The sequence below is a fragment of the Oncorhynchus nerka genome, linkage group LG27 (genome assembly GCF_034236695.1).
Source record: "Oncorhynchus nerka isolate Pitt River linkage group LG27, Oner_Uvic_2.0, whole genome shotgun sequence".
In the NCBI taxonomy this organism is placed as follows: domain Eukaryota; kingdom Metazoa; phylum Chordata; class Actinopteri; order Salmoniformes; family Salmonidae; genus Oncorhynchus; species Oncorhynchus nerka.
In genome coordinates, this window is record NC_088422.1 from 27,232,969 (window position 1) to 27,260,310 (window position 27,342).

The 27,342-nt window shown below is 42.4% G+C and overlaps 1 protein-coding gene across 16 annotated transcripts; it reads right to left on the reverse strand.

Annotated features, from left to right (window-relative positions):
- Positions 1–1,755: 1,755 nt before the first annotated feature.
- LOC115111502 (RNA-binding protein Musashi homolog 1) lies at positions 1,756–26,407 on the reverse strand. Of its 16 annotated transcripts, none has more exons than XM_029637625.2 (15): positions 26,280–26,406; positions 25,901–25,941; positions 24,973–25,054; positions 24,741–24,825; positions 19,109–19,150; positions 18,310–18,402; positions 12,751–12,799; positions 11,857–11,939; positions 11,635–11,752; positions 10,668–10,748; positions 9,907–9,963; positions 5,969–6,025; positions 4,596–4,729; positions 3,938–3,983; positions 1,756–3,771 (listed from the first exon to the last, which is right to left on the reverse strand). In XM_029637625.2, the coding sequence occupies exons 1-14, from the start codon at positions 26,336–26,338 to the stop codon at positions 3,942–3,944; spliced, it is 1,023 nt and encodes a 340-aa protein (XP_029493485.1). In that variant the 5' UTR covers positions 26,339–26,406; the 3' UTR covers positions 1,756–3,771; positions 3,938–3,941. The 16 variants fall into 16 exon arrangements, 15 of the variants coding, with proteins under 15 accessions (XP_029493485.1, XP_029493484.1, XP_029493480.1 ...); XM_029637624.2 differs by having other exon boundaries at positions 4,596–4,750; XM_029637620.2 differs by having other exon boundaries at positions 4,575–4,750.
- Between the last annotated feature and the right edge of the window lie 935 nt (positions 26,408–27,342).

The following is a 27,342-nucleotide window of genomic DNA, read 5'->3' on the forward strand; positions in this document are numbered from 1 at the left end:
AACAGCTGAAAACTCTCCCACGTGCTGGCAACAGATTTTCTCATGGAGTTTTCATTCAATAGGGTTTTCAGTACATTTATCTGAAGCCATCCCTTTAAATACAGTGTACCTTTTAGTTTGAATGTTGTCCACAGACTCACTAGAATATATGGAGAGAATGAGTTCAGAATATAAGGGATAATGTAAGAAAAGCCATCAAAATATTTGCATTTTTTTCTGATAGAAATAACACCATTCTCTATGCACTGTAATTTACTTCATAAGAGCATATTTATTATTGAACCTTTATTTAACTAGGCAAGTCAGTTAAGAACAAATTCTTATTTTACAATGACGGCCTACGTACAACATTGGATAGGAGTGAGACATGGGGTGCGTTCGATCGGATTACTTATGACCAACTTTCAGTGTGTTGCACTGTGGTGATGTAAATTGTCTGACTTGTACCTACATTATCACGTTTAAGGTATGACCCAGGTGCAGACAGTGTTGAAGAAACAAAAGTTTATTCTTTAAACAGGGGTAGGCAAACAGCTCAAGCAGGCAGGGGTCAATAATCCAGAGAGAGTGTAAGGCATCGGAACAGCAGGCGGGTTTAGGGTCAGGTCAGGCAGAGGTCGGTAATCTAGAGTAGAGGCAAAGGTACAGGACGGCAGGCAGGCTCAGGGGCAGGCAGGCAGGCAGGCTCAGGGGGCAGCAGGCAGGCTCAGGGGCAGCAGGCAGGCTCAGGGGCAGCAGGCAGGCTCAGGGGCAGCAGGCAGGCTCAGGGGCAGCAGGCAGGCTCAGGGGCAGCAGGCAGGCTCGGTCAAAACTAGAAAACAGGGACTATAGCAAAGACATGGTGCACCAGAAACCACTGGTAGGTTTGAACAAACAAAACTAACTCACACAGACGGACAGAAAACGCAGGTATAAGTACCCATGGGATAATGAGGAAGATGGGTGACACCTGGAGGAGGGTGTAGACAAGCACAAGGACAGGTGCAACAGATCAGGGCGTGACATACATGTCGACTGCATGAACTTTACAACAACCATGTGATAAAAGGTCCTGAAGTTTCGACTGCAGTTTATTTAAATTTTCTTCAGTTGCTCGTCACTAGCGGCAACTTGCAGCCATCGCCTGCATCGTGGGAGGCACTATTTGTATTTTTGTTTGACCCATGTGAATGGGACCAAAAACATGACTGAAACAGGAAGTAACTTTGCTGCAATTCACAGTGGATATATTTGAGTCTCTCTCTCCCCAATTGACAGTATAATGTAGGCTACGCACATATTTAGTGTGTGATATGGGGTTGGAACAAGCCCCATGGTGCTGGAGGTTGGGAGATTATGGACAAGTCATGGACCATGATGTTTGTGTGCCTCTGCCCATTGTAAATGGCTCAGAAGAGTAACTTAATGGCAATTTACCTAAGAATCACTACTTTGATTACTTTAAATATACTTTTCCGTTATGCTTACATTTCCAATATGGATGCATAACACATTGGGGCTAGTTAATCTAAATGACTAAATTGCTTGAATGTTTCCTAACCTTGAAAGTAGTCTATGGAGAGGCTGCAATCCATTTATATCTGACACACAGTATACTAGTCATGTTATGTCAACGTTTTTACTTTTTATGTAGCTACACCTTTTGGAGGTTAAATCAATCCATTACTACCCCCTCCCTTCCTCCTCTCATACTGTTTCTAAACCTTTTCATCAAAACAATGTTTGGAAAGACAGTTACAACGCAAAGAATGAATGGAATGTTTTAAAATAATTTATTAGGAATTTTAAAAAGTTTTTTTTTCCAAAGAAAAAAAGAAAACAGGAAGAAAAATAACTGAAAGAGGGTTACAGTGTTGACAAGAACATTACCTTTCAGAGTAAACACAGAATCCAAAGAATGCAACACCGTGGCAACCAGCAGGCTTAGAAAAATATCAAAATCTACAACTTGGTGATAGAAATTGACAGTGCCTCTTTTTCTTAAACTAACCATAACATTAAAACACTTTATTTTGACCTCCCAGTGCAACAACGTAAAATTTCTGAACAAAACGATTGAGTTCTCTTAAAAAAGTATATTGCTTCTTTTGAGTTTCATGGCTACAGTCTGTGTCGCCCAGTAGATATGTAGTGTCTCTGTCGGTGTGGAGGAGGGGTTGAGAAATAGATACAATCTCATCACGGAAGAGCCTCAGGACCACCTCTGAGATAGTGTTCATTTAGAAATGAAAGAATCCCTTCCACACACCAAAAGAGACAAGGAAGTTCAGTAACAAACCAAAATAGCAGTAATACGTTCACATTTACCACCAATGTATCCATTCCCTGACAATACATTTCACACATGATGCCAATAAGTGTGACCACATATAGCCATACAATGCACACACACACAAACGCGCACTCACACACATCAACACAATCTGCAGAAGAATTGAGTGGTAAAATCGTACCATTGTGAAACTGTTTTACGACTGTTTCTGCATGCTTGTCCTTCATTTTCCTTTACAACCGTTACATATAAAAAAAATGATCATTCTAAAACAACAATAAAATAAAACAGTACCAAGTAATGAGGATAGAAACAGCTAGTTTTTCTCATATTCGAGGAGTATCCCAACACCCGCGTCTCCCACGTTAATGTAACATCGCAAGCTTTCTCTCTCCCAGTGCTGATAAAAGGGATTCCTGGGTGGATTCACAGTATAGGAGAAAACCCTTTCACTCTGACAGGGTCAGGCTCACAACCAAGACAACTAAATATTATGAATCAAACAAATACATCAGTAATAAACCCCCCCCATAAAACTATATCATAACTTCATGTTAGTGTCATGAATGTTGTCCAGTGGAAAGAGAATGATAAAACTGACTTGACAAAAACACAGTTTGTGTCTGACAATACCTGTGATGATGACTGACCTCCCGTCTCTATTATACTATGATATGGAACAGTCTGGATTTCCAGTCTGGGTTTCCAACTATAAAACTATCTGCTGAAAACCAATACCATCGTACCATTTCCCTGCCCTCCCAACACCCTTCATTTTTTTGCAGAATCCAAAATACAGTTATATTTACAATATTTTACAAAAACAGACATCACACGGTTCAATCTGACTGGAAATAGACTCATGACTATCAATTTTGTTACTTTGATCATTATTAGTATAACAAATGCTTGTTCCATACCTACCAAGATATACATTTTCAACATTGTAATACGTTTTTAAAAATGTAATTCATTAATCAGACATTTTCTGTTAAAATTCAGTATGAACTAAAAGACAAATATACACTTATTCATTAGAAATTATTTTTCCAGTCCTTCACATATTTCTACCTGGAGATCACTCTTTTTCCCTCTCCGCCTCTCAATAAAACACCTTCTGACAAAAAAATCCCAAAAACTAACCAAAGAATCAAGACATATGAGATTACATTACAATGTTCACAAAACATTTAAGTGAAATAAAACAAAAGAAAAAAGTAGCTAAAATGATCTGTATGTCTTTCTAATACAAGCAGAAACATTTGAAAGGTTGTTGTTCCTTTCTGCTAACTACAGTAACATGTTAGACAGGAGGTGATGTTAAGACAGAACACAGGAAGTCTGAAGAAGAGAGATCCTCAGCGGGAGGAGGGGCGGGGACATCAGGGGTCAAGGGTCAGGGTCCAAACTGCAGGGTCACACAGCCAGAGAGGAGTAACCATAGAGAGTCGGATCAGCTCAAAGCAGTTTCAACTCCTTCCATCTCTCAGATCACAGACCTGCGGAGAAATGGAGACAATGTTTATTTTATTTTCATGTTTCTATTAGACAACATATCTATACATTTGTTACAATAAATGTACAGAAAGTTAGAGTGATTCATTTGAATGGAACATGACACTTCTGAGTATGTGATGCTGTGGGTGGGTGTAGTAGCAGACTCACTCTCTCAGTGATAGCCGTTAGTGAAAGCCGTAGCAATCAGAGGGCCCTATAGGGAGCAGTCAGACACACAGGAGTGATTAGAGGGCGCCAATATCACACTCAACAATACAATAATAAAACCCTCACCAAATCTGCCAGACAAGTCTGTCAAAATAGACAGTATAGATAGAATCTCATTACACGAGAGCAATATTACTTGTTCATTTGACCTTTAAAAAATAAAATCAGTCACACAATGACAGACAGTTGCTCATACAGTCATAACTATGGGTGTTTTGTACTGTGTAAATTGTATTCTTGATATAGCTCATTCTAATATTTCTACTACTGTACATTGCATTTTAGTTACACTGTTTATACACCGGATATGTATTTACAGTGCAGTCAGAAAGTATTCAGACCCCTTGACCTTTTCCACATTTTGTTACGTTACAGCCTTATTCTAAAAAATTTTTTTTTTTTTTTTCATCTATCTATTTCAAACAATAATTTTTTTATTTGATATTGCACTCAATCTATAAACACATGCCAAGATCAACATATTAGAAGCACTGCTATGAGGCATAGATATTCTTCCTATGACAAACTGAACAGATAGTTTGCATTACCAAAAATGAATAGGGTCTAAAATACCTACGTGATAAGGGCTGTGTCTTACCCCCAGACTATGGCCAAACCCAGTGCTTGGGGAGGGGCTTGCAGCGCTGAGGTAGGTGCTGACAGCAGACTCTTGATTGGCTGCTGCATACAAGTCTGCCATTGGCCCAGGGCTGCTGGTTCCCAGGAACCCTCCTGAACGAGAGGGGGTGGAGCCTAATATATCAAATACAGATGCAAATAAGTGGACAGTCACAGAAGAAATACTGTACAACAACCAGACAATTTCTCCATTCAGTCATACCCTGGCAGAGATACAGATGACAGAGGTTTTCAGTCTTTCAACCCCTCATACCAGTGGAGGCTCCTCAGAGGAGGAAGGGGAGGACCATCCTCCTCAGTGAATTTCAGAAAAATTGTGAAACATTAAAAAAGTATTCCTTTTTTGATTAAACTGTACTAAATATATTCACATCACCAAATAATTAATTAAAGCACACTGTTTACAATGTAGGTCTACAGTAGAATCAACAGCCCTCTGTAGGGTAGCACCATGTTGTAGCCGGAAGACAGCTAGCTTCCGTCCTCCTCTTGGTACATTGACTTCAATACAAAATCTCATGGTTCTCACCCACTTCCATAGACTTACACAGTAATTATGACAACTTCCGGAGGACGTCCTCCAACCTATCAGAGCTCTTGCAGCATGAACTGACGTGTAATCCACCCAATCAAATGATCAGAGAATGAATCTAGAACATTTTAGCGGCCCCCTTCGTGACAGCGAAGAGGGGGAAAAAAGTTTAAAAGTTAATTTCCTTCAATTCTGCACATTTTGCCATGGGACGTAGAGAAAATGTTGCCATTTTAAAGCAAGTTTGCTGCAATTCTACACATTTTGCCAGGGGGTGGAGGCAAATGTGTACCATTTTTAATATGATAACTGATGATCAAAGGGCCCCATACCGGTCAGTAATCGACCATGCTTACTAAAAGTTTAGATAGCTGGCCGCTAGACTAACTTACCAATCAAAAACATTTTAGTTGACATGATCTAATTGAGTGAAAAAATTGCACCTTGTGTATTCTATTATTCTAACTCTCAAAGGTAAGTTCTAGTTTTTAATCGGTCCGCATGCCGCCAGTTGCCCATCCCTGAGCTTGATGTGCGAGACGGTATTGAACGTGTCACTGTCTGTCACCTTGATTACTCAAATTTGTCTTTTGACCTGTGCACTTACATTGTAAATGTTTATTCGTAGGATATGTTGTAGCAACCTCATGATGGGTATAGGGAGAATCTGAGTATCATGTAGTGGCCTAAACCTATCACTGTTACATTGAACTGGGTGAATGGAATATGAATGACAGTCATCCAATATGCTGTAATAGAAGAAAAATTGTCGTCCCTCATCTTAAACAGCACCGACATACCTCTAGCTACTGCTGCTGCCGCTGCTGCCATTGGTCCGTATGCCGACAGAGGAATGGCTGACAGGGAAGAGGAGGTACAACAGGTTACACATCCAGCTCAGGCTACAAAAACATACATGACCTCTCTAGACAAGTCAGTCAGAAAATGAGTTTTACCATTATCATCGACATCATGTCAAAACTCTAACATATGGAGCTACATAGTGATGCAGGTACACTACCGTTCAAAAGTTTGGGGTCACTTAGAAATGTCCTTGTTTTGAAAGAAAAGCTCATTTTTGTCCATTAAAATAACATCAAATTGAAAAGAAATACAGTGTAGACTTTGTTAATGTTGTAAATGACTATTGTAGCTGGAAACGGCAGATTTTTTTAATGGAATATCTACACAGGTGTACAGAGGCCTATTATCAGCAATCATCACTCCTGTGTTCCAATGGCAAGTTGTGTTAGCTAATCCAAGTTTATCATTTTAAAAGGCTAATTGATCATTAGAAAACCCTTTTACAATTATGTTAGCACAGCTGAAAACGGTTGTTCTGATTAAAGAAGCAATAAAACTGGCCTTCTTCAGATTAGTTGAGTATCTGGAGCATCAAATCAAATCAAAATCTAATTTTATTAGACACATGCGCCGAATACAACAGGTGTAAACCTTACAGTGAAATGCTTACTTACGAGTCCCTAACCGACAGTGCAGTTAAAAAAATTACAGATAAGAATAAGAGATAAAAGTAACAAGTAATTAAAAAGCAGCAGTAAAAATAACAATATATACAGGGGGGTGCCGGTACAGAGTCAATGTGCGGGGGCACCTTATTAGTTGAGGTACTATGTACATGTAGGTAGAGTTAATTAAAGTAACTATGCATAGATGACAACAGAGAGTGGCATTGGTGTGGAGAGGGGAGGGGGGCAATGTGAATAGTCTGGGTGGCCATTTGACTAGATGTTCAAGAGTCTTATGGCTTGGGGTTGGAAGCTGTTAAGAAGCCTCTTGGACCTAGACTTGGCACTCCGGTACCACTTGCAGTGTGGTAGCAGAGAGAACAGTCTATGACTAGGGTGGCTGGAGTCTTTGACAATTGTTAGGGCTTTCCTCTGACACAGCCTGGTATAGAGGTCCTGAATGGCAGGAAGCTTGGCCCCAGTAATGTACTGGGCTGTTCGCACTAGCCTCTGTAGTGCCTTGCAGTCGGAGGCCAGCAGTTGCCATACCAGGCAGTGATGCAACCAGTCAGGATGCTCTCGATGGCGCAGCTGTAGAACTTTTTGAGGATCTGAGGACCCATGCCAAATCTGCATCAGCATTTGTGGGTTTCGATTACAGGCTCAAAATGGCCAGAAACAAAGAACTTTCTTCTGAAACTCGTCAGTTTATTCTTGTTCTGAGAAATTAAGGCAATTCCATGAGAGAAATTGCCAAGAAACTGAAGATCTGCGTGCCGATTAAGGGGACGAAGACACGGGGACGAAGACCAAACAAACACGTACACAAAAACACAGGGTTGAAACCCAATGATTGTCCCATGATTTTCCCGTTATGTCAAGCAAAGAGGCACTGAGTTTGAAGGTAGGCCTTGAAATATATCCACAGGTCCACCTCCAATTGACTCAAATTATGCCAATTAGCCTATCAGAAGCTTCTAAAGCCATGACATCATTTTCTGGAATTTTCCAAGCTGTTTAAAAGCACAGTCAACTTAGTGTATGTAAACTTCTGACCCACTGGAATTGTGATACAGTGAATTATAAGTTAAATAATCTGTCTGTAAACAATTGTTGTAAAAATGACTTGTGTTATGCACAAAGTAGATGTCCTAACCGACTTGCCAAAACTATCAACAAGAAATTTGTGGAGTGGTTGAAAAACGAGTTTTAATGACTCCAACCTAAGTGTATGTAAACTTCTGACTTCAACTGTATATACAAATACTAATCAGTGGGAATAGGGGACAGGTGTGCGTGATGAAAGTTCCGCAGGGATCCGTGACAGTACCCCCCCCCAAACGCGCTGCACTAGCAGCGCAACGACACCGGCCTCGAGGACGATCACAGGAACGCAGTGCGGGTCGAACAGGACCCGATGCAGCTGCTGAAGTAGCGTCGTCGTCGGACGGGCCAGTTCCGCTGCCAAAGTTGCGGTGGCGTCAGACGGACCAGTAGTAGTGGCGTTGGACGGCGAGGGACGGGCCAGTTGTAGCTGCTGCTGAAGTTGCATCGTCGGACAGACCCGTTGTGGCGACGTCAGATGACCCAGTTGCAGCTGCTGAAGTTGCGGCGGCGCCAGACGGACCAGTCGCAGCGGTGTCGGACGGGCCATTCCCACTGTCTCCCTCATTGGTCAATTATTCTGTCACGTCGGCATAGAGATTCGGGAGACAGGCGCAGGAATGCGTAATATTTTTTAAAATTCAGTCCAAATTACAGCGTGTCGTGTAAAGGCATGGGGACGAAGATCAAACAAACACGTACACAAAACGCAGGGTTGAAACCCAAACAAAAGAGTGAGGAATACCTCGAATAAATAACACACGCGCACAATGATTAACCCACGGGACCAGACCCGTAATCATTTGCGCAATCCACAAGGGCATGAAAGTCCAAAACACACAGCACAGGTACTTGCACGCACCAACGGACATTGTAACAATAACTGACAGCACCATGGTGAACAAAGGGCACATATATACAAATACAATCAGTGGGAATAGGGGCCACTATGTGTGCACATTGAAAGTTCCAGAGGGATCCGTGACAAACGGTGTGTACTACTCCCTTCACAGAACAGCGCAAACTGTCTCTAACCAGAATAGAAAGAGGAGTGGGAGGTCTCGGTGCACAACTGAGCAAGAGGACAAGTACATTAGAGTGTCTAGTTTGAGTAACAGATGCCTCACAAGTCTTCAACTGGCAGCTTCATTAAATAGTACCTGCAAAACACCAGTCTCAACGTCAACAGTGAAGAGGCGACTCCAGGATGCTGGCCTTCTAGGCAGAGTTGTAAAGAAAAAAACATATCTCAGACTGGCCAATAAAAAGAAAAGTTTAAGATGGGCAAAAGAACACAGACACTGGACAGAGGAACTCTGCCTAGAAGGCCAGCATCGCCTCTTAACTGTTGACGTTGAGACTGGTATTTTGCGGGTACTATTTAATGAAGCTGCCAGTTAAGGACTTGTGAGGCATCTGTTTGTTTCTGGCCATTTTGAGCCTGTAATCGAACCCACAAATGCTGATACTCCAGATACTCAACTAGTCTTAAGAAGGCCAGTTTTATTGCTTCTTTAATCAGAACAACAGTTTTCAGCTGTGCTAACATAATTGCAATGATCAATTAGCCTTTTTAAAATTAGGGGAGGCAGGGTCGCCTAGTGGTTAGAGCGTTGGACTAGTAACCGGAAGGTTGCAAGTTTAAACCCGGGGGCTGACAAGGTCTGTCGTTCTGCCCCTGAACAGGCAGTTAACCCACTGTTCCTAGGCCGTCATTGAAAATAACAATTTGTTCTTAACTGACTTGCCTGGTTAAATAAAGGTAAAAAAATAAATACAAATTAGCTAACACAACTTGCCATTGGAACATAGGAGTGATGGTTGCTGATAATGGACCTATGTAGATATTCCATTAAAAAATCTGCCGTTTCCAGCTACAACAGTCATTAATTGAATGTCTACACTGTATTTCTGATGAATTTGATGTTATTGACAAATTCTTTTTGCTTTTCTTTCAAAAACAAGGACATTTCTAAGTGACCCCAAACTTTTGAACGGTAGTGTATATTAACAAAAACACTGATGAGTGCAAGCCCACGACTCTGTAGTGTGTAATTACTGCGTAATTACTGGTGTCACTGTGTAATAACTAGTTTGTAGCACAGTAAAGGGGTGTGTAGCAGACTGACAGCAAGCTGCTTGTAAAGGCCAGAGGAGGGACTGACCTGTGAGCTCAGGGGGGTGGGATGATGTCAGAAGGGGGGTCCTCTCTAAATGGAATTCTAGAACAAAAACATCAGAGTGCTGTTGAAACACACCACCAGTGAGGCAAGGGACACATTTATCCGTACACACACACACACACACACACACACACACACACACACACACACACACACACACACACACACACACACACACACACACACACCTGCAGGGAACACACAACTAGGGTGACAACAGGGGAACACAACACTGAGCTGGAGAGATGGAGTAAGAGGAAGATATGAAAGAAGAGAGGGAATGGGAAGTGGCAAATTGACGTAGACGAAGAATTCATTCGCCTAACTGGTCATACAAGCCTAATACATTAGGATGGATTAAGAATATACTGGCCCTCACAAACACACCCACTCTCTCTCTCTTTCTCTTACTAACACATACAATCACACACAAAGCATGCAAAGCATATGTAATTCCACTCCCTGATATTTACAAGCAGCCAATGACACACACAGAGTGCTTTATGAGCTTTCATGGAGGCATGTGTGTGTATTGGTTAAAGAGTTTGTCTGTATTTTGTGGGAGCTATATACAGTATGACGAGTCTAAACACACATCAACTGCAAATGAATAAATCCTAAGAATTACACAACCATCGTCAAATGATTGGACTCCTCTACTGATCAGTGATGGTCCAGGGAACGGGCAAAATGGCCATGATTGACCCAAGGGAGTATGAATGGGTGGAGGAGTAGCTTCTTACCAGGGAATTGATAGGTATATCCAGGGGTGATGCCAGTGTAACTTCGACTAGCATATGTAGCTGCCTGGAACCCTGGGTAACCTATGGTGAAAGGACAGTCATGGGTCTGTGTTTGAGTGAAACAGTGCTGCCCCCTGCCTGTGAAAGAGGATACTGTCAATGTAACAACAGGTTCATAGAAACAATGCAGTCAATTACATTCTCTAGTCTAGATCAGCCAATAGGATATATATTGTATGTATGCTCAGCCCACAGTTGATCTAACTTAACAACTGTACCCTTGACTATAATTCCCCTTGTCCTGCCAATGTCATTGTGAATATTGCAGTTCTCAGACTGAACAGTAGATGATGGTGGTGTCATATAACCCCAAATGACAAAATTACATGCTGATTTCCTTACCCTGTAAGCAGTCTAAGGATAAGGTATAACAGCAATCCATGCATTGGTGAAAATAGCTAATATCGGTACCATAACTTCAATGGGATTTTTGCCACAAATGCTAAAACATTAGCATTTGGAAACAGTGCCAGGGAAACTAAGCAAAAGCATGGATTGCTGTCATACCTTGTCCATTGACTGCTTACAGGCTAAGGAAACCAATGTGTCATTTGGGATTTCATAAATAGCAATATTACACACATACAAGCACTACTTTACCCTAAGACTATAGATTGCATAAATTCCAGGGTACAACGTTAAACTAATTTGGTAGTACATGTTTTAATAGACTTTTCAGTTGGCAGGCTCAAGTTTGGAATGATCTTATTATGGGGAGATGATCCTATAAAGAGTATGACATCTGTCCCCCTGTGGTAAATGATCTCCACATGATGTAAAATATGATATTACGAGAAGATTCTTTACAGTGTTTCAAAATCATTTGACGATATGGAGTAACAAGATCTAAGGGGCCACATCATTATCGTTGGCATTACTGTCGTCCTCATCGTCACTATGAGCTTACCCAGCATGCCGATACCCAGCATGAAAGCGTCCATGCCATAGGGCATCACCCGAGAGCGCCCCCTGGCCGAGCCCATGGGTGACATCACTTCCTTGGGCTGAGCCTTCTTACACTCCACCTGTCAGAAACACAAGAGGGGAAAAAACAGTCAACAACTGTACCTCTCACAATTACATTGTGTATTGAATTACGAAGGATTGATTTACGCCCTTCTTAGCTCACCATTTTGTTATTTATCTCATGGAAGTGGATCTCACACACTTTATCTACCACGTCCTCATTCTCAAACGTGACAAAGCCAAATCCTGGAGTAGACAAAATACAAATCATGTATGTGAGGAGGTTCAACTCGTGAAGCATTGTGCACGACACAATGGATTAAAGCTCTTGTTCCCATTACTGAACATCTCAGACCCAAGTTTGGGTAAATCCCTTCTACTGTCTCTAGGGGGTTAGAGTGTGGGGCTAATGCACTGCTGCTAACCCCCTCCTGTATTAGGTCCTGTAATAACTGCTTAGAATGTTGGCACCCTCCCCCCTCTGGGGTGCTGTTCCTGGCTCATCCCCTCCTTCTTCCCATCCCTCCTGGCTAGGCCAGCGAGCCTCCCCTCCCCCCTCTAGGGTGCTGTTCCTGGCTCATCCCCTCCTTCTTCCCAACCCTCCTGGCTAGGCCAGCGAGCCTCCCCTCCCCCCTCTGGGGTGCTGTTCCTGGCTCATCCCCTCCTTCTTCCCATCCCTCCTGGCTAGGCCAGCGAGCCTCCCCTCCTCCCTCAGCCCAGTAAAGCTGGTGGGCTGTCATAATCGATCAGGCCCAGGGTGGGGAGGAGGAGCTTAAGGAGGCTTTAACCTGATCCCGATTAACGGACTAATTAGCCTAGCCTCGTTCCTCTCCTCATGCTCAGTTCTTCCTGCTCAGCCTATGGGGGGGGGGGTAGTGTTTTTTTTCCTACTAGCATTGACTTTGCTGATAGTTGTTTTCTGGAGAAAAGTTTAACTTACTCCTATTGTGATACGTTGTTGTCTAACGTAGCTACCTTAAGATGAATGCAATAACTATAAAAGTGTCTGCTAAATGACCAAAAAATTGTTGTTGAGGATACAGAGATGGAGTCTCACCTCTGTGTCTGTTGGTGGTCTTGTCAAACATGAGCATGGCATCGTCAACCTAGACGAGACAAACACAGAGTTGTACACACATCACCTCAAACAACGCACGCTCGCACCTTATTGTCTGACCTCATCCCTTCTCAGGTTCTGCAGGGAGGCTCAGCAACAGATGGATAGAAAGGGCAGAATGAGGAGGAGGGGGGTTACAAAGGAGGAGAGGGAAGGATAATAAGAAAAAAAACCTGAAAAAATCTTGAGGGGACATTTGTGGTGCATGGGCACAAGATGGTCGCTAGGAAAGGCTTCATTCAGGCCAGAATTAGAAACCCTTCACTTAGATTTCCTGCCTCTGAACTGCATTGTCGCAATCTCTTTGAAAAAGAAGACATAATCCATCCTTGTTCCCCCTACTTTTGAAAGTTTGCCCTTCCCATGGCAATTGTGCAAGAAGTTCTCCTAAAGAGCTTTATCGGGCAACAAGCACTATTTGTGAAGAGAGAGAGAGAATGTGTGAGAGAGAGAGTCAGAGGGTGAGAGAGAGAAACAGAGAGAGTGGTAAAGGGGGTACAATAAGTAAAGTAAAAATGTGTATAGAATTGATGACAAGAAGAAGGACTGGGGAGAGAATACGGGTATAGACCATAGTGAGGTAGAGATGAGTGTGTGTGAGAGAGTGAGAGGAAGAGAGAGTGAGAGAGAAGATACAGTGTCGTGAGATAAAGGTGGAGACTGAAAGTATGGGACAAAATAGGGAGGGAGGAGAACAGAGAGAGACAAAGAATGGTAGCAAGAGAACAAAGAGGTGTGGAGGCTTTGTCTGTTGGCAGAGCCAGCCATAACTCCTCCTCTCCTTGTGCCCTTTCTCTCTCCCTCTCTGTCCCCCCTTCAAAGTGAAGAGACCCAGGTATATCCTTCAACTGAACACAGACTAACACCTTTCAATACAAAATCGAATTTAAAAAAGCATGAAATATCACACACCTATTATAATTCAAATAAACTCCAAAATTCAAATAAACTCCTAAATGAATCTGAGTTTTCCACATAAAATGTGTTTTGGTTTGTAATAAAGCCATTGACAGGTGTACATGGTTCCACCTAACTTTTTGCCAGAACTATTGACAGGCCTATACGGTTCCACCCAGAACTGGTACATTGTGTTAGTGTCAGTGAGTGTGTGTGTGTGTGTGTTCGTGATTGGGGATATCATTGGGCAGCTTGCACGCAGAAAGGTCAAGGGTGAGGGAGGAGTGCCTCCAGCCAGTGTGAAAGAAGACCTGTTGGTCTTAGCCCTCTCAAATCACTGACTCCTTCCACTCTGACATTTCCCTATCACCCCTCCTGTCTCCCTAACCAGGACTGCCTCTTTCTAGGCCAAGCCCCATGACACAGCAATGAAACACCACAGACAACGTCACTCCACGGTTTACACCACCAAACTGTACTGAATTAGAAGCTGAATTATATGCTGAAATCTAAAACTCGCAAAAAGGCAGAACTGACACTTAAGATTATTATTATTCACATGTGCTATAGAGTCATCAACAGAGATGAACGACAAGCACCCAGTGGAATTAAAAGTTAAAGCAGCAATAATGTCCTCATTTATCAAAATCAATAACTGTCCTTTAAATCTAGATATTTCAAACACGGGACCTTTTAATGGCGCACTGGACAATATTACCCTCTTCCACCGCTCATCCTCCCTGTCATTCTCTCCCCATCTCTCTCTCCACCCCCTTGTCCAGAGCAGGACAGAATACAAAAGGTCCAGTGAGGCAGTATAATCAGGAACTTCCATGGATGGCTGGAGCCTACATTTCTCAATCCATCCATCGCTCTCATTCCATTCATGCTGTTTTATGATTGGGAGTGAAGCATTTCATGTGTCACATACAGTATTGTATATGATAGATACAGGAAGTACCATTTCAACTATCAAGACTTCGAATGTAATATTACATAATCAAACTCTGCCCTGACTAGACTAGACTGGCTAGTTGCTGACTAAACTCCATAAATGAGCTTTGCCTCAGCCTATTACTGGGGTTGAAAGCTAATCTAGTTAGTATCCAGGCTCATTGGTTTATCTGATTTCCTATTGAATTGCACCGTACCTACTTCTGTAGGTTACCTGCGGCCACTATTTTAGGTTTTGCCTGTTTAAAATAGGTACAGTGTCAACAAAAAGTAAGAATATTTTGAAGATTCAACAGAGGAGTAAAAGTGCTCCTCCTTGTAAATACTAAACTCCTGTACAAACTAACAAAATATTTGCCTAGCTTTGTTCAAATACCTAATAGTCCCACTAAATCCCTGCACCCCATCTCTTTGGCCTAGTTCCCCTCTCTCTCTCTCTCTCTCTCTCTCTCTCTCTCTCTCTCTCTCTCTCTCTCTCTATCACTCACCCTTCATTTATTCTCTCCAGTCTACATTTCAAGACCTTTGGAATCTATGGTGGGAAGAGTAAAAACAGTACACTACGGATATTCAAATAATTATCTATGAACTGATGACAGGCTGGAAGTGAAAAGTATGTTGGTTTGGGTCTGTTTTGACCGTTGGTCAACGAGTGTTATTGTTACACAACTCCTGGGTTGACACCCCCCCCCACCCTCAACACAACACCCCTTGCCCGCTGAATTACTTGGGGACAATGGGCAAGCCGGGTCACCACGGTAACGGGCCAGGAGGGGGTTGGGGTAGAAGCAGCTGTTACATCAGATTCATTCAGATTCTGATAATCCCTCCCCACCATTGCCACACACACTCACTCCAAAACTTTTTTCTCCCTATTTTCCCTAACTTAGACTAGTGCTCCATACCTCCCTAAGCCTGTCCACTCTGGTTCTACTCTCTCTATCCCTCTTCTCCTCCACCCCTCCCACAAGTAACTCTCCTTCCTTCCAAAGAAACTCTTCTATTCCACTTCATTTTTCCACTTTCCTCAGCAATCAGTTTCATCTAAACAACAAAGATGTGAGACGTGTTGAGGAAAACACTGGCATGGAGGAGGATACACCATCACACTCATCTCCACTCCCTCCTCCCCTCAACAACACAGTCTAAGAAACAGATCCACCAGCCCTCCAGTGTCCGGTCTGGAGCTCTGTTGGTCGGCTACTGTGTAGCAATCTAGCCGTGCCAAAAGCCGGACAGGAAAGCCTATGCAAATTACGATCGGCATAAATCCCCAAGGTGAATTATTTAAAAGTTCGCTACAAATCAATATATTTAATTAAATAGTGATCCAGTCCGACTACTACATTTGTCGTCACACAGGACCACTTGCTGACACAGACCAATCACGGGTCGGCAGGCTACGAGAAGGCTGCCGGTTCACTCTCTCAGACAGGATGAAAATGACTACATCGACCATGATCCTTTGCTAGCTACGGCCACTTTCACAATGACATGTAAAGATTTTTTGGTGCCATTCAGCCCCATTCAGCAATAAGGCGCCCTTCAAATTCAAATACTTCCGGCTTCATGCGCCATCAGGAGTTTTCCATAGGAATACGTGAATGACGTCAGCACTATTACTATCTACTGGTTTTAATGGCTATGAGATTCAGAGACGTTTACTAGGACAGGGGTTCCCAAACTTTTTCACTCATTGGGAACATCCCACACCACCCCTGCACGTGCACCCGACACATCTATTTCTATAGGCACTATTCATAACACAAACTGTTGTCGGCAGAGAGAACATTTTGCAGGTTTAAAGCTTTTTTCCTGCAATTCTACACATTTTTGTCATGGGTGCAGAGATATTGTGCAGTTTTAAAGTACATTTTCTTGCAATTCTATACATTTTGCCATGTCTAATGTGTATTCATGTGATATTTAAGTGACTCAAACATTACAACCAAATCTTTAGGCTAAAAAACATGAGCTGACATGGGCTAGTTGATCTGGACATTTCTGACAAGTTATAAATAGCTCTTTAAGGTATAGAATGACTGACATGACTGTACTAGGGCTGGGAATTGCCAGGGACATCCCGCTATAAAATTGTCACAGTACTCAGGTGCAGATACAATATGTATCGCAATTCTACAGGGCATTTGGAAACTATTCAGACCACTTCACTTTTTCCATATTGTGTTATGTTACAGCCTTATTCTAAACATGGAAGAAATATTTATTTACTCATTAATCTATACACAATACCCCATAATGACAACGCCAAAACAGGTTTTTATGAATTTGTATTAAAAATAAAAAACAGAAATACCTTATTTACATAAATATTCAGACCCTTTGCTATGAGACTCGAATTTGAGCTCAGGTGCGTCCTGTTTCCATTGATCATCCTTGAGATGTTTCTACAACTTGATTGGAGTCCACCTGTGGTAAATTCAATTCATTGGACATGATTTGGAAAGGCACACACCTGTCTATATAAGGTCCTACAGTTGACAGTGCAAGTCAGAGCAAAAACCAAGCCATGAGGTCGAAGGAATTGTCCGTAGAACTCCGAAACAGGATTGTGTCAAGGCACAGCTCTGGGGAAGGGTACCCAAACATTTCTGCAGCATTGAAGGTCCCCAAGAACACAGTGGCCTCCATCATTCTTAAATGGAAGAAGTTTTGAACCATCAAGACTCTTCCTAGAGCTGGCCGCCTGGCCAAACTGAGCAATCTGGGGAGAAGAGCCTTGGTCAGGGAGGTGACGAAGAACCTGATGGTCACTCTGACAGAACTCCAGAGTTCCTCGGTGGCAATGGGAGAACCTTCCAGAAGGACAACCATCTCTGCAGCACTCTACCAATCAGTCCTTTATGGTAGAGTGCCCAGAAGGAAGCCAATCCTCAGTAATAGGCTCATGAAAGCCCGCTTGGAGTTTGCCAAAAGGCAACTAAAGGACTCTGACCATGAGAAACAAGATTCTCTGATCTGATGAAACCAAGATTGAACTCTTTGGACTGAATACCAACTTGAACCTGATCGGACATCTCTGGACAGACCTGAAAATAGCTGTGCAGCGACGCTCCCAATCCAACCTGACAGAGCTTGAGAGGAACTGCAGAGAAGAATGGGAGAAACTCCCCTAATACCGGTGTGCCAAGCTTGTAGCGTCATATCCAAGAAGACTCAAATCTGTAATCGTTGCTAAACGTGCTTCAACAAAGTACTGAGTAAAGGGTCTGAATACTTATGTAAATGTAATATTTGATATTTGATATTTTTTGTTTTATTTAAAAAAAAACTTTTTTTGCTTTGTCATTTTGGGGTATTGTGTGTAGATTGATGAGGTAAAAAACAACAACAATTTAATCAATTTTAGAATAAAACTGTAACGTAACAAAATGTGGAAAAAGTCAAGGGATCTGAATACTTTCCGAATGCACTGTATATGTATCACAGCTTATAACGATAAAAAATAATTACATGTTGGCACACCATTTAAAAAGAAGCTTGAGGCCCAGCTATAGGTGGAGAAATACCGAAGTGTTGGTGCCGGTACAACCGACTAGCGCTAGCTAACGTTAACTACCTAGCTAGCTAAATAAAACATTTTAAAAAGTCACATTCAATAGCAATACTAGCTCACATGCTGCTTACCTTTCCAAACTGGTCAAAATACGCCTTAACATCCTCGATGGTCGTGTTCACGGACAGACCTCCAACAAAAATCTTCTTGGTCCGAGTCACTAGCTGCAAGGAGAAATGGGTCAGTTTATTAATGGATGGAGAATGAATTCATGAATGAGTAACTGTGATAAAACCAAGGGTTAAGATCAACCATTAATGGTGGCTGTCGTTGGGTAGCCTGGTATTGTCCATCATATGTTTGTGTTATCAATTCTCATGTGTTTCGTCTAAATTATAAAATGATTCAGATGTCAATGGAAAAACCACCAGCAGGCATGTTTCCAATCTCCCCTAAAGCTCATAAAAGATCGCTTTGCATGACAAATAAAGGAATCAGATGAAATAGCTCTGCCCATGTATAACCACAAAATGGTCATAGACTTTATTTTGATCTTTATGCCATCCCGACCAACAGTACAGTACATTATTAACATACTATTGCACTGCTTATGTAGAAAATGACTTCTGCTACCACAATCAGCATTAATGCCGGTGATCTTGCCGTATACACTTTAGGCTCCTGAGAATATACCATGTACATTATTGTGCTGTATAAGGTGTTAACAAAAGCCACTTGATCACATAAGAGTGTACGGAGCACAGTGATGTCACAGGAGCAGTCATGTTCATCTCATTACAAGGCATTAGCCCAGATAGAATGTGAAGAGCTAAACACAGCAAGCACAGGCTAACCTGCTCCCTCCCAGCAATGTCATTCACACTGGACTGATGAAGCCCTGACAAATAATGACTAGACTGGCTCACTCACCTTGGGCTGGGCTCTACGCGGGAACGCAACTTTCGGATCAATCTAGAGGAGGGAGTTAAGAGGAGAAAGGCCTGTTTACACACACAGCTCAATACAGATCAACTAGCCCATGCAATCAGGTGGATCTGTGTGAACCAAGTCCATGGTTATGGTCTCTTTGATGCTGCTCCTTGCCTCATCCTGTAAGGGTTCCTTAGCATGGGTGTTTGGGTTATAATGCTACACCAGTAGCAACACCAGGTCATTATGAGACTTAGAGGAATAAGACAAGTAGAGGATAGATAGAGGGGTAATTGTTTCCACAATGTGGGGAATAGAAGGTGAAACAAATGTTGAGTATAAAATGTGCTTTCTCTTTGAAGAAATGTTCTCTTTTCAGCATTGTTGGAAAAGGACCCACGAGTAACCATTTCACTGTTAGTCTACACCTGTTGTTTAGGAAGCATGTTACAAATAAAATGTTTGGAATTGAAAGAATCTGCTGGTAGATTTGGAACTAATTCTCATTTGAACTTCATTCTAACAATAACCCAATTGGCCTACACCGTGCACTGGCCAGAGCTGGTCTCAGATGTCCTGAACACTGATCCAACCTCAGAAGTGCTGGTCTATTGGTGTGCTTGTGCAGGTAGAATGTGTGGGAATGTTGGAGTGACAGAGGCACAGAGGTGCCTCTCCTCTCTGGCCCGCCTGCCTTCCAAAGCCCTCTCCTCCTCTCGTCACCAACATGTGACATGTGATCTCCTGGAATCTCACACAGGCACTACAATCACAAACACATCTCACCTCCGCAAAAAAAGGACAGAGAAAGAGACACAGTGAGCTAAAGAAAGGGAGAAACAGCACAGAACAAGAGGAAGACAAGGAGGGAGAATGAGCAGATGCAAACAGAGGAGAGAGCCATCAACCTCACACACTGACAGCACATCAGCCTCATTTTGTTTGTGTTTGTTTGTTTTTGCCTCCCTCTCCCACTAAGACAATATGATGATCTTGTGCGCTATTTAAAAATCAACCGTGTTTTCATCACACAGTTCTTCCACTGTGTTGACCTCTGCTCTAAAAGCCTCAGTATACGTGAGAGCTAAGCTATCACTTACAGTGCAGAGACTGAAATATTGGACATTTTATGATGATGATGATGATGATAATAATAATACTAAATACATATAATAACAATGCAACTACATAAACTGTCAGGTCAATTGTAGATTCACCAGGATATGTGTAACACAAAAGCCAAACCCATTTGAATTCATACATTTACAATATAGTAATTTACTCAGATTGGATAAAGAGTAACTACACCATGCAAAATAGATGCAACTATAGAGACTATAGTACAGCAATTGGAGACCTCTAGCTATAGTATTAGTCTATACTGATCTAACAGAACTAAAGAATGACTAGACTACTCCACACTGTGCTGTTGTTATGCTACGAGACAGTAAGACAGTACAGTGCTAAGAGCACTATATTAGTCCGTAACCATGACGGGGACGAGCAAGAACTACAGTAAACAGCTAGAGCCTCTATGGTAAACCACATGTGTTTACCAGAGTAAAGTACAGTGTTTAGTCTACATGTCTAGTGTAGACATCACGGCAGGTTCTATAGAGCAGTGTGAGAAGGCTAGGCTAGACTGGACGAAGTATCGGATGCAGAGTCTACTGTTTAGTTCTATGGTCTCTAGACTACTCTGATAGTCACCTCCGGTCACCAACCCTCCTGATGTCCAACACTCCTGTGCACATTCAAAAACAAACAAACAGACAAAATCAACATAGAGCAACCAACACACATCCATGGGGGGAAATATGGACATTAGACAGGTGAGGTAACTTTTTAATAAAAGTATTTTTTTTAAACCAAATTAATGTCCCGAATAAACAATTGATTTTTTTGAAAAAATGATATGCCCCCTTTCTTCTATATTTATGACAAAATAACAGACATAATCATGCAAATTGAATAAAAAATCTAATGATCACATATTTATTAGATGGTAACAGTTCCAGGATGCTAAACGTGGCAGAGGTGTTGGTGTTGGAGAGACAGGCCAGGCCGTAACCCAGGCTCACCCCCACCGTCCACAGAACTGAGTCTAAGAACAAGGCAAGGGGGTTTATCAAATCAGAACAATCCCTTTGATCAATTACTTTCCAACCATAGGCAACAGTTGGTGAGGTGCACGACCCAGCCTTAGTTAGCAACACACACAAACTCAGGGGTCAAACACACTGTCAAGTAAAATATCTGTGACTCAGAAGTACAACCCAAGCATTTTTCCTTCAATCCTATTAGCTGCTTTGTAGATCCATACTAATCACAGATGGGGTGATCCCTCCTGAAACCTTCCCTCCCTTCCTCCTCCTCATCCTCTTCTTCCTTCTGGGTCAGCTTGTAAGTCTCTTCACATTAGGGTGAACTGAAACATCGTATTCTATAATCAATAGAATTATTGATTTTAGGATGTCTCAAACTGCTTTGATCTAACCTGGACGATTTTGAGGACAGGTGAATATGTTCCTTGTCTTAGGACTGAGCACCTGCCTTGTGGGTGCATAGCAGGTGTGGGACTGCACCAATGTCCATATTCAGGACTGAGCACCTGCCTTGTGGGTGCATAGCAGGTGTGGGACTGCACCAATGTCCATATTCAGGACTGAGCACCTGCCTTGTGGGTGCATAGCAGGTGTGGGACTGCACCAATGTCCATATTCAGGACTGAGCACCTGCCTTGTGGGTGCATAGCAGGTGTGGGACTGCACCAATGTCCATATTCAGGACTGAGCACCTGCCTTGTGGGTGCATAGCAGGTGTGGGACTGCACCAATGTCCATATTCAGGACTGAGTCCGACAGACACAGTTCTCCATGTTTAGACAGAATATGTTCTACAAGCTGCAGGGGTCTTGAACACTGTAACTTGAAGCACTTGAAATGGAACTACTGTTTTTATCATCAATATACTGTTTATCTGCCTATTGAAGTATCCTTGTGCTAAAGCTATGCTGGAGAAATGTAGGATGACATAATATCTTGTAAAACTCATTTTCCCACAAGCACTATTCTAAACCTTTAACGTCCAATGTCACTCAGATAGGGCCATCTCTATCAAAATCCCATAGCAGCCAACCAGTCTATCCCCCTCCGTCAACTTGTGTCAACTAGGACCCAAGAACATTTAGTTGTAGACACCATGGGGAGCTAGTATAATCTTACAACAACATAATATAATAATTCTGCATAGATGGGTAGATGGGCTACTCAAGTCACTAGCAGACAGTGTGCTAGCAGCTACAAATAAAAGTCCATTAATTCCTCTCCAACTCTGAGAATAGTTGCCCTCTACTCTCCCGTCTGAGTAAACCTCTCTCCATTCTTGTCCTGGAGCAGTTCAGTCTGTCAGAGCATGGCACATTCTTTCTGTTGCCACTGGAGAACTCTCTAACAGGATAACCTGCCTGTGGCTGAGAGAGAGGAGAGGGGGCAGGGTATTCTCTCTAAACTAAAGCCTACTCTACTCACCATCCCACCCCTGCCGCTGGTCACTGAGCCTTCTCCTTGCCAGAAACACACACTCTAAAGACGCCACAGAGCACCATCCATGCAGAGCACAGTCCCACCCTGTTACCAACCACACTCAGCCAAGCTCCCTCCAGCTGACATCACATTGATCTAACCTATTACTGCTCTAGGGTTTTGCTATGAGCTTAAACTGTTGGCTAGTTTGGTATTGGAGAAATTATAATTTTCAAATATGTTGGTTTTGTGTCCATTGTCTTTGGAGGGAAGTATCATGGAGACAAAAACGCCATGGCGACTAACCATTAAAGCCCCCATTCTAAGTTATCATCATGCCAAATCAGACTGCTGCAGTAACTTTTGATTTGGTAAGACTTTGGTCTGTTGTTTATCCACAAACCACTTTCCATACTTCTGTACAGAATGCTTGTGCAAAACTACTACTACTACAAAACTACTGTACCACTTTGAAACTGTTCCCATCCCATGAAGTGCTCCACCCTAACTATGACCCCTTTTAATCCTTCATTCCTTCCTGAGTGGTGTCCTCTTAAGTGTCTACAAATCTTCCTTGTGTGTATCTGTAGATATGTTGAGATGGTGTCCCGCTCCAAACACAAAATGGGAGAAAGAGCCTCAACACACTTCAATACACTGATCTACCCCCAGCCATCACTGATCTACCCCCAGCCATCACTGATCTACCCCCAGCCATCACTGATCTACCCACAGCCATCACTGATCTACCCCCAGCCATCACTGATCTACCCACAGCCATCACTGATCTACCCCCAGCCATCACTGATCTACCCCCAGCCATCACTGATCTACCCACAGCCATCACTGATCTACCCCCAGCCATCACTGATCTACCCCCAGCCATCACTGATCTACCCCCAGCCATCACTGATCTACCCCCAACCATCACTGATCTACCCCCAGCCATCACTGATCTACCCACAGCCATCACTGATCTACCCCCAGCCATCACTGATCTACCCCCAGCCATCACTGATCTACCCACAGCCGCCTCCACTCCCACCCTGTAAGGGGGAACTCAGCCGTCCCTATGGCGACCAACGGGCAGCATTGTTCCCAGACCAGCCCACATTCATTACTGACAAAGACACACACACACACAACAGAGTTTACAAACACAAGTTACACACATTCCCTCACGCACATGTACACATAGAATCAGGTCATATCTGAAACAATGGGGCAATCTTTGATCTGGCTAATGGAGTTCTGAAATGTCTTTTAGTTTTCCCACAAGTGATCATAATGCCATTCCATATGGTAGTGGTTGTTCTGACACTCCCTATGGAATAGCACCTATATGATGTTAGGAAAATCACTATCTTGCCCCAACTACATCAACATCTGTAGCTTACTGGTTTCAGGGTGCAGAGGCACAAATTAATTAATAGATTTGTTCACATAAGACATATTTGCAAAGTGAAACACAAAACAGCATGCGGAATGTTTGATGATGAGTTTGCTATGAAGCAGAGACTGTGCTATTGAGCACAACCCTGTCTGGGTCCCCCAGTTACCATGGAAATTGACACTGAGTAACACTTTCTTGACTGTTTCACTGTGGGAGGGTGAGGGGAGAGAGAGCACATTCTGTAGCCCAGTCTATTCCTGAGCTTTCCTCCATGGTTCAACATGTACATTTTAGATCCCATTACACTTCACGTGTGAAGAACACTTGCAAATCACAATGGGAACAGCATTCCAAAGTATTTTACTAGTAAGCCTTGTTTATTAGTCCAATTTAAATTAAAGTTAGTAATGGCAACTTCTTTAATAGTGCCATATGAAGGCAATAGTGTAGGCCTATCTATATTTACTTCATTTTTTATTTATATTCAACTTATTTCCTAGAGATGATGCAAGAACTTAAAAAAAGTAGAACAAGTAGTGTATGTCTAAAAGACTATTCAACGTGACCAAACTGCTACAGCCATTTGCAATAATGTTTCAGTTAGTTCTTGAGAGTGGAAACAGTAGTAGTATTGTAGTATTGGGTGAAATGGAAGTGATAAGACTATAAGAGTATGCTCGTCTACGTGAACACTGTTAGTGGTTTAATAACTCACTGTTTTTGAATCCAACTCATGCCTGGTTACTGCCGAAACTGAATCCACACCGGCCTGGTCAACAAAAGTGACAAATCCAAAACCCCTTCAAAAAAAGATCAGAATATAAAATCATTAAACACAAAGAATCGACACAGATAATAATCTGAATGTGAATGAACTAGACCTATATCATTACTAGCAGTTGAACTGTTGTGTTGTGAGGGCGCTGCACCGCGGACGCCTCCCTCACCTCGAGCGCTTAGTAACTGGATCCCGCATCACCATGCACTCTTTCACCTCGCCATACTTGCAAAAGTACTCTTTCAATCCCTCTGAAATAAAGAATAGTAAGAAATTGTGCGCCAAAAAAATGTATGTCCGTAGCATAAGCCCACAGCAGGTGGTGTGTGACATATAGCCTACTACGGCAGAATTGTAGCCATCATTGTTAAACTTTCTGATGGTCGCAGTCTGTGATTGTCTTCAGACATCAACAATGCTACTGTCCAGTGTCCAGAAATGAGAACGTAAAATAAGGGATGTTTAAAGTTGACAGCCTATACAGAACATGCTCCCTTAAAAGTTACATCAACCTACTTACCGCATAAAGAGTCAATTATGATCCAATGACAGAATCTGGACAAGAGATGCTAGAAAAGCTATTTTACTACGTTATAAGTGTGCAATTATTGTCTTGAACAGTCTTGAAGAATTATTGTTCAAGACTTATTGGAATTATTGTCTTGAATTATTGTCTCGAACCTGTTGCCAAGGTTTATCGATCAGAACTTTTGTAAACTCCTTTTCCAAAATGCCACACATTTTTCACGGATTTATAGCCTAAGGCCAGTTGTAGTTTTTTCTAATTACTTTAGGATTGGTTTATTTTCAACTTGGCATTCTTTAGTGTATCCCCCTGTAGGCTTCTGATCTGTGTTGCGCTTTGATTTCAGCATTGGACCACAGATTTGATTTATATAGACCGCAAGCGAGAGTAGTAGCCTACAAGTAGCACAACTCATTCATCACTTTTAGAAATCTTGAATCAAAACAATGATTTTTACAGATTCTTATTTCCAACTCTCACTTTGTATTTTAAACAGCTTCATGACTGAGAATTGTATAAGATAATAAACGGCATAAAGTTTGATAAAGTTTTGAGGCGATAATAAGCTTACCTTGTGTCGTCTGCCAGCTGAGACCGCCTATGAACATTTTGCTAAAAAAAAAGAACACATGCAAGTGTAAATGTAACATGTAAGCTTTGATGTTAGGTAACGAGGACCGTTAAATGATTTAGAAATGTCGACTCGTTATATAAGTTATTATAAGTTATAACACCGTTATTAAAACCAAAATATATTTTCTCTGTCCACAAAAATACTATGAATGAGCGGTTCTCAGAAGATGAGCACTGCTACCAACAACACAAAAAGTGCGAGCATGCTCTCCTTCATCTCAATACTCCAATAGGAAGTTTCTTTCAACTCATGGGCTTGTCTTGAAGGTGTATCCGATCTCAGCACTAGGTAGAGCCGACGGGGAAGGTAAGTTTACCATGGATCGTGAGGGGAGTCCGTGGATGACAGGCTGCTCTGGCTCCTTTCCATCTCCATTCCGTGCCCGTGTGTTCAGACTGTACCGTATGGAAAAACAGGCAGAGTGGAGTGATGGGGCGGGGGTTTGGCCAAGGGTTTTAAGCGGGGAACGGGCTATTGCAGAGAGAAGGGAGGAGTATATCGGGCTCAAGGAGAGCTGGTAGACTCCTCCTCTCCCTGTGCCGGCTAGTTCCCCTCATCCGCGTCAGCGGTGCACGGCTCTATCCTATACATTATTTCGAAATTACGCACGCTTATAAATACAACCATTTCTTAAAATGTGTAAAAGATACAAATAGAGATATCAATAAAGGTATTCTAATTTGGATAAATGATAATTTTGTATGAAATAATTGGAATTATAATTTTTGTTCAAATCAAATCAAAGTTTATTTGTCACGTGCGCCGAATTCAACAGGTGTAGTAGACCTTACAGTGAAATGCTTACTTGCAGGCTCTAACCAATAGTGCGAAAAAAAGGTGTGTGTGTGTGGGGGGGGGGGGGGGGGGGTAAGTAAAGAAATAAAACAACAGTAAAAAGACATTTGAAAATAAGAGTATACAGACACGGTTAGTCAGGCTTATTGAGGTAGTATGTGCATGTAGGTATGGTTAAAGTGACTATGCATATATGATAAACAGAGAGTAGCAGCAGCGTAAAAGAGTGGTTGGGTGGTGGGACACAATGCAGATAGTCTGGGTAACCATTTGATTACCTGTTCAGGAGTCTTATGGCTTGGGGGTAAAAACTGTTGAGAAGCCTTTTTGTCCTAGACTTGGCACTCCGGTACCGCTTGCCATGCGGTAGTAGAGAGAACAGTCTATGACTGGGGTGGCCGGGGTCTTTGACAATTTTTAGGTCCTTCCTCTGACATCGCCTGGTGTAGAGGTCCTGAATGGCAGGCAGCTTAGCCCCAGTGATGTACGCACAGCCCTCTGAAGTGCCTTGTGGTCTGTTGTGGTCTGGGCACCAAATATCATACCTGTTTAAGGTGTTAAGCTTGGCCATATTAATATTTGAA

What these genes read in the sequence shown, in the direction of transcription:
- LOC115111502 (XM_029637617.2), bottom strand. Translation starts at nt 26,338, where the DNA reads ATGGAGATGGAAAGGAGCCAGAGCAGCCTGTCATCCACGGACTCCCCT. An exon ending in CCAGTTACTAAGCGCTCGAG is followed by an intron (nt 24,826 to 24,972) that starts GTGAGGGAGGCG and finishes CTTTTTTTGAAG; the next exon opens with GGGTTTTGGATTTGTCACTT. An exon ending in GCTGGGTATCGGCATGCTGG is followed by an intron (nt 10,806 to 11,634) that starts GTAAGCTCATAG and finishes CCTCTTTCACAG; the next exon opens with GCAGGGGGCAGCACTGTTTC.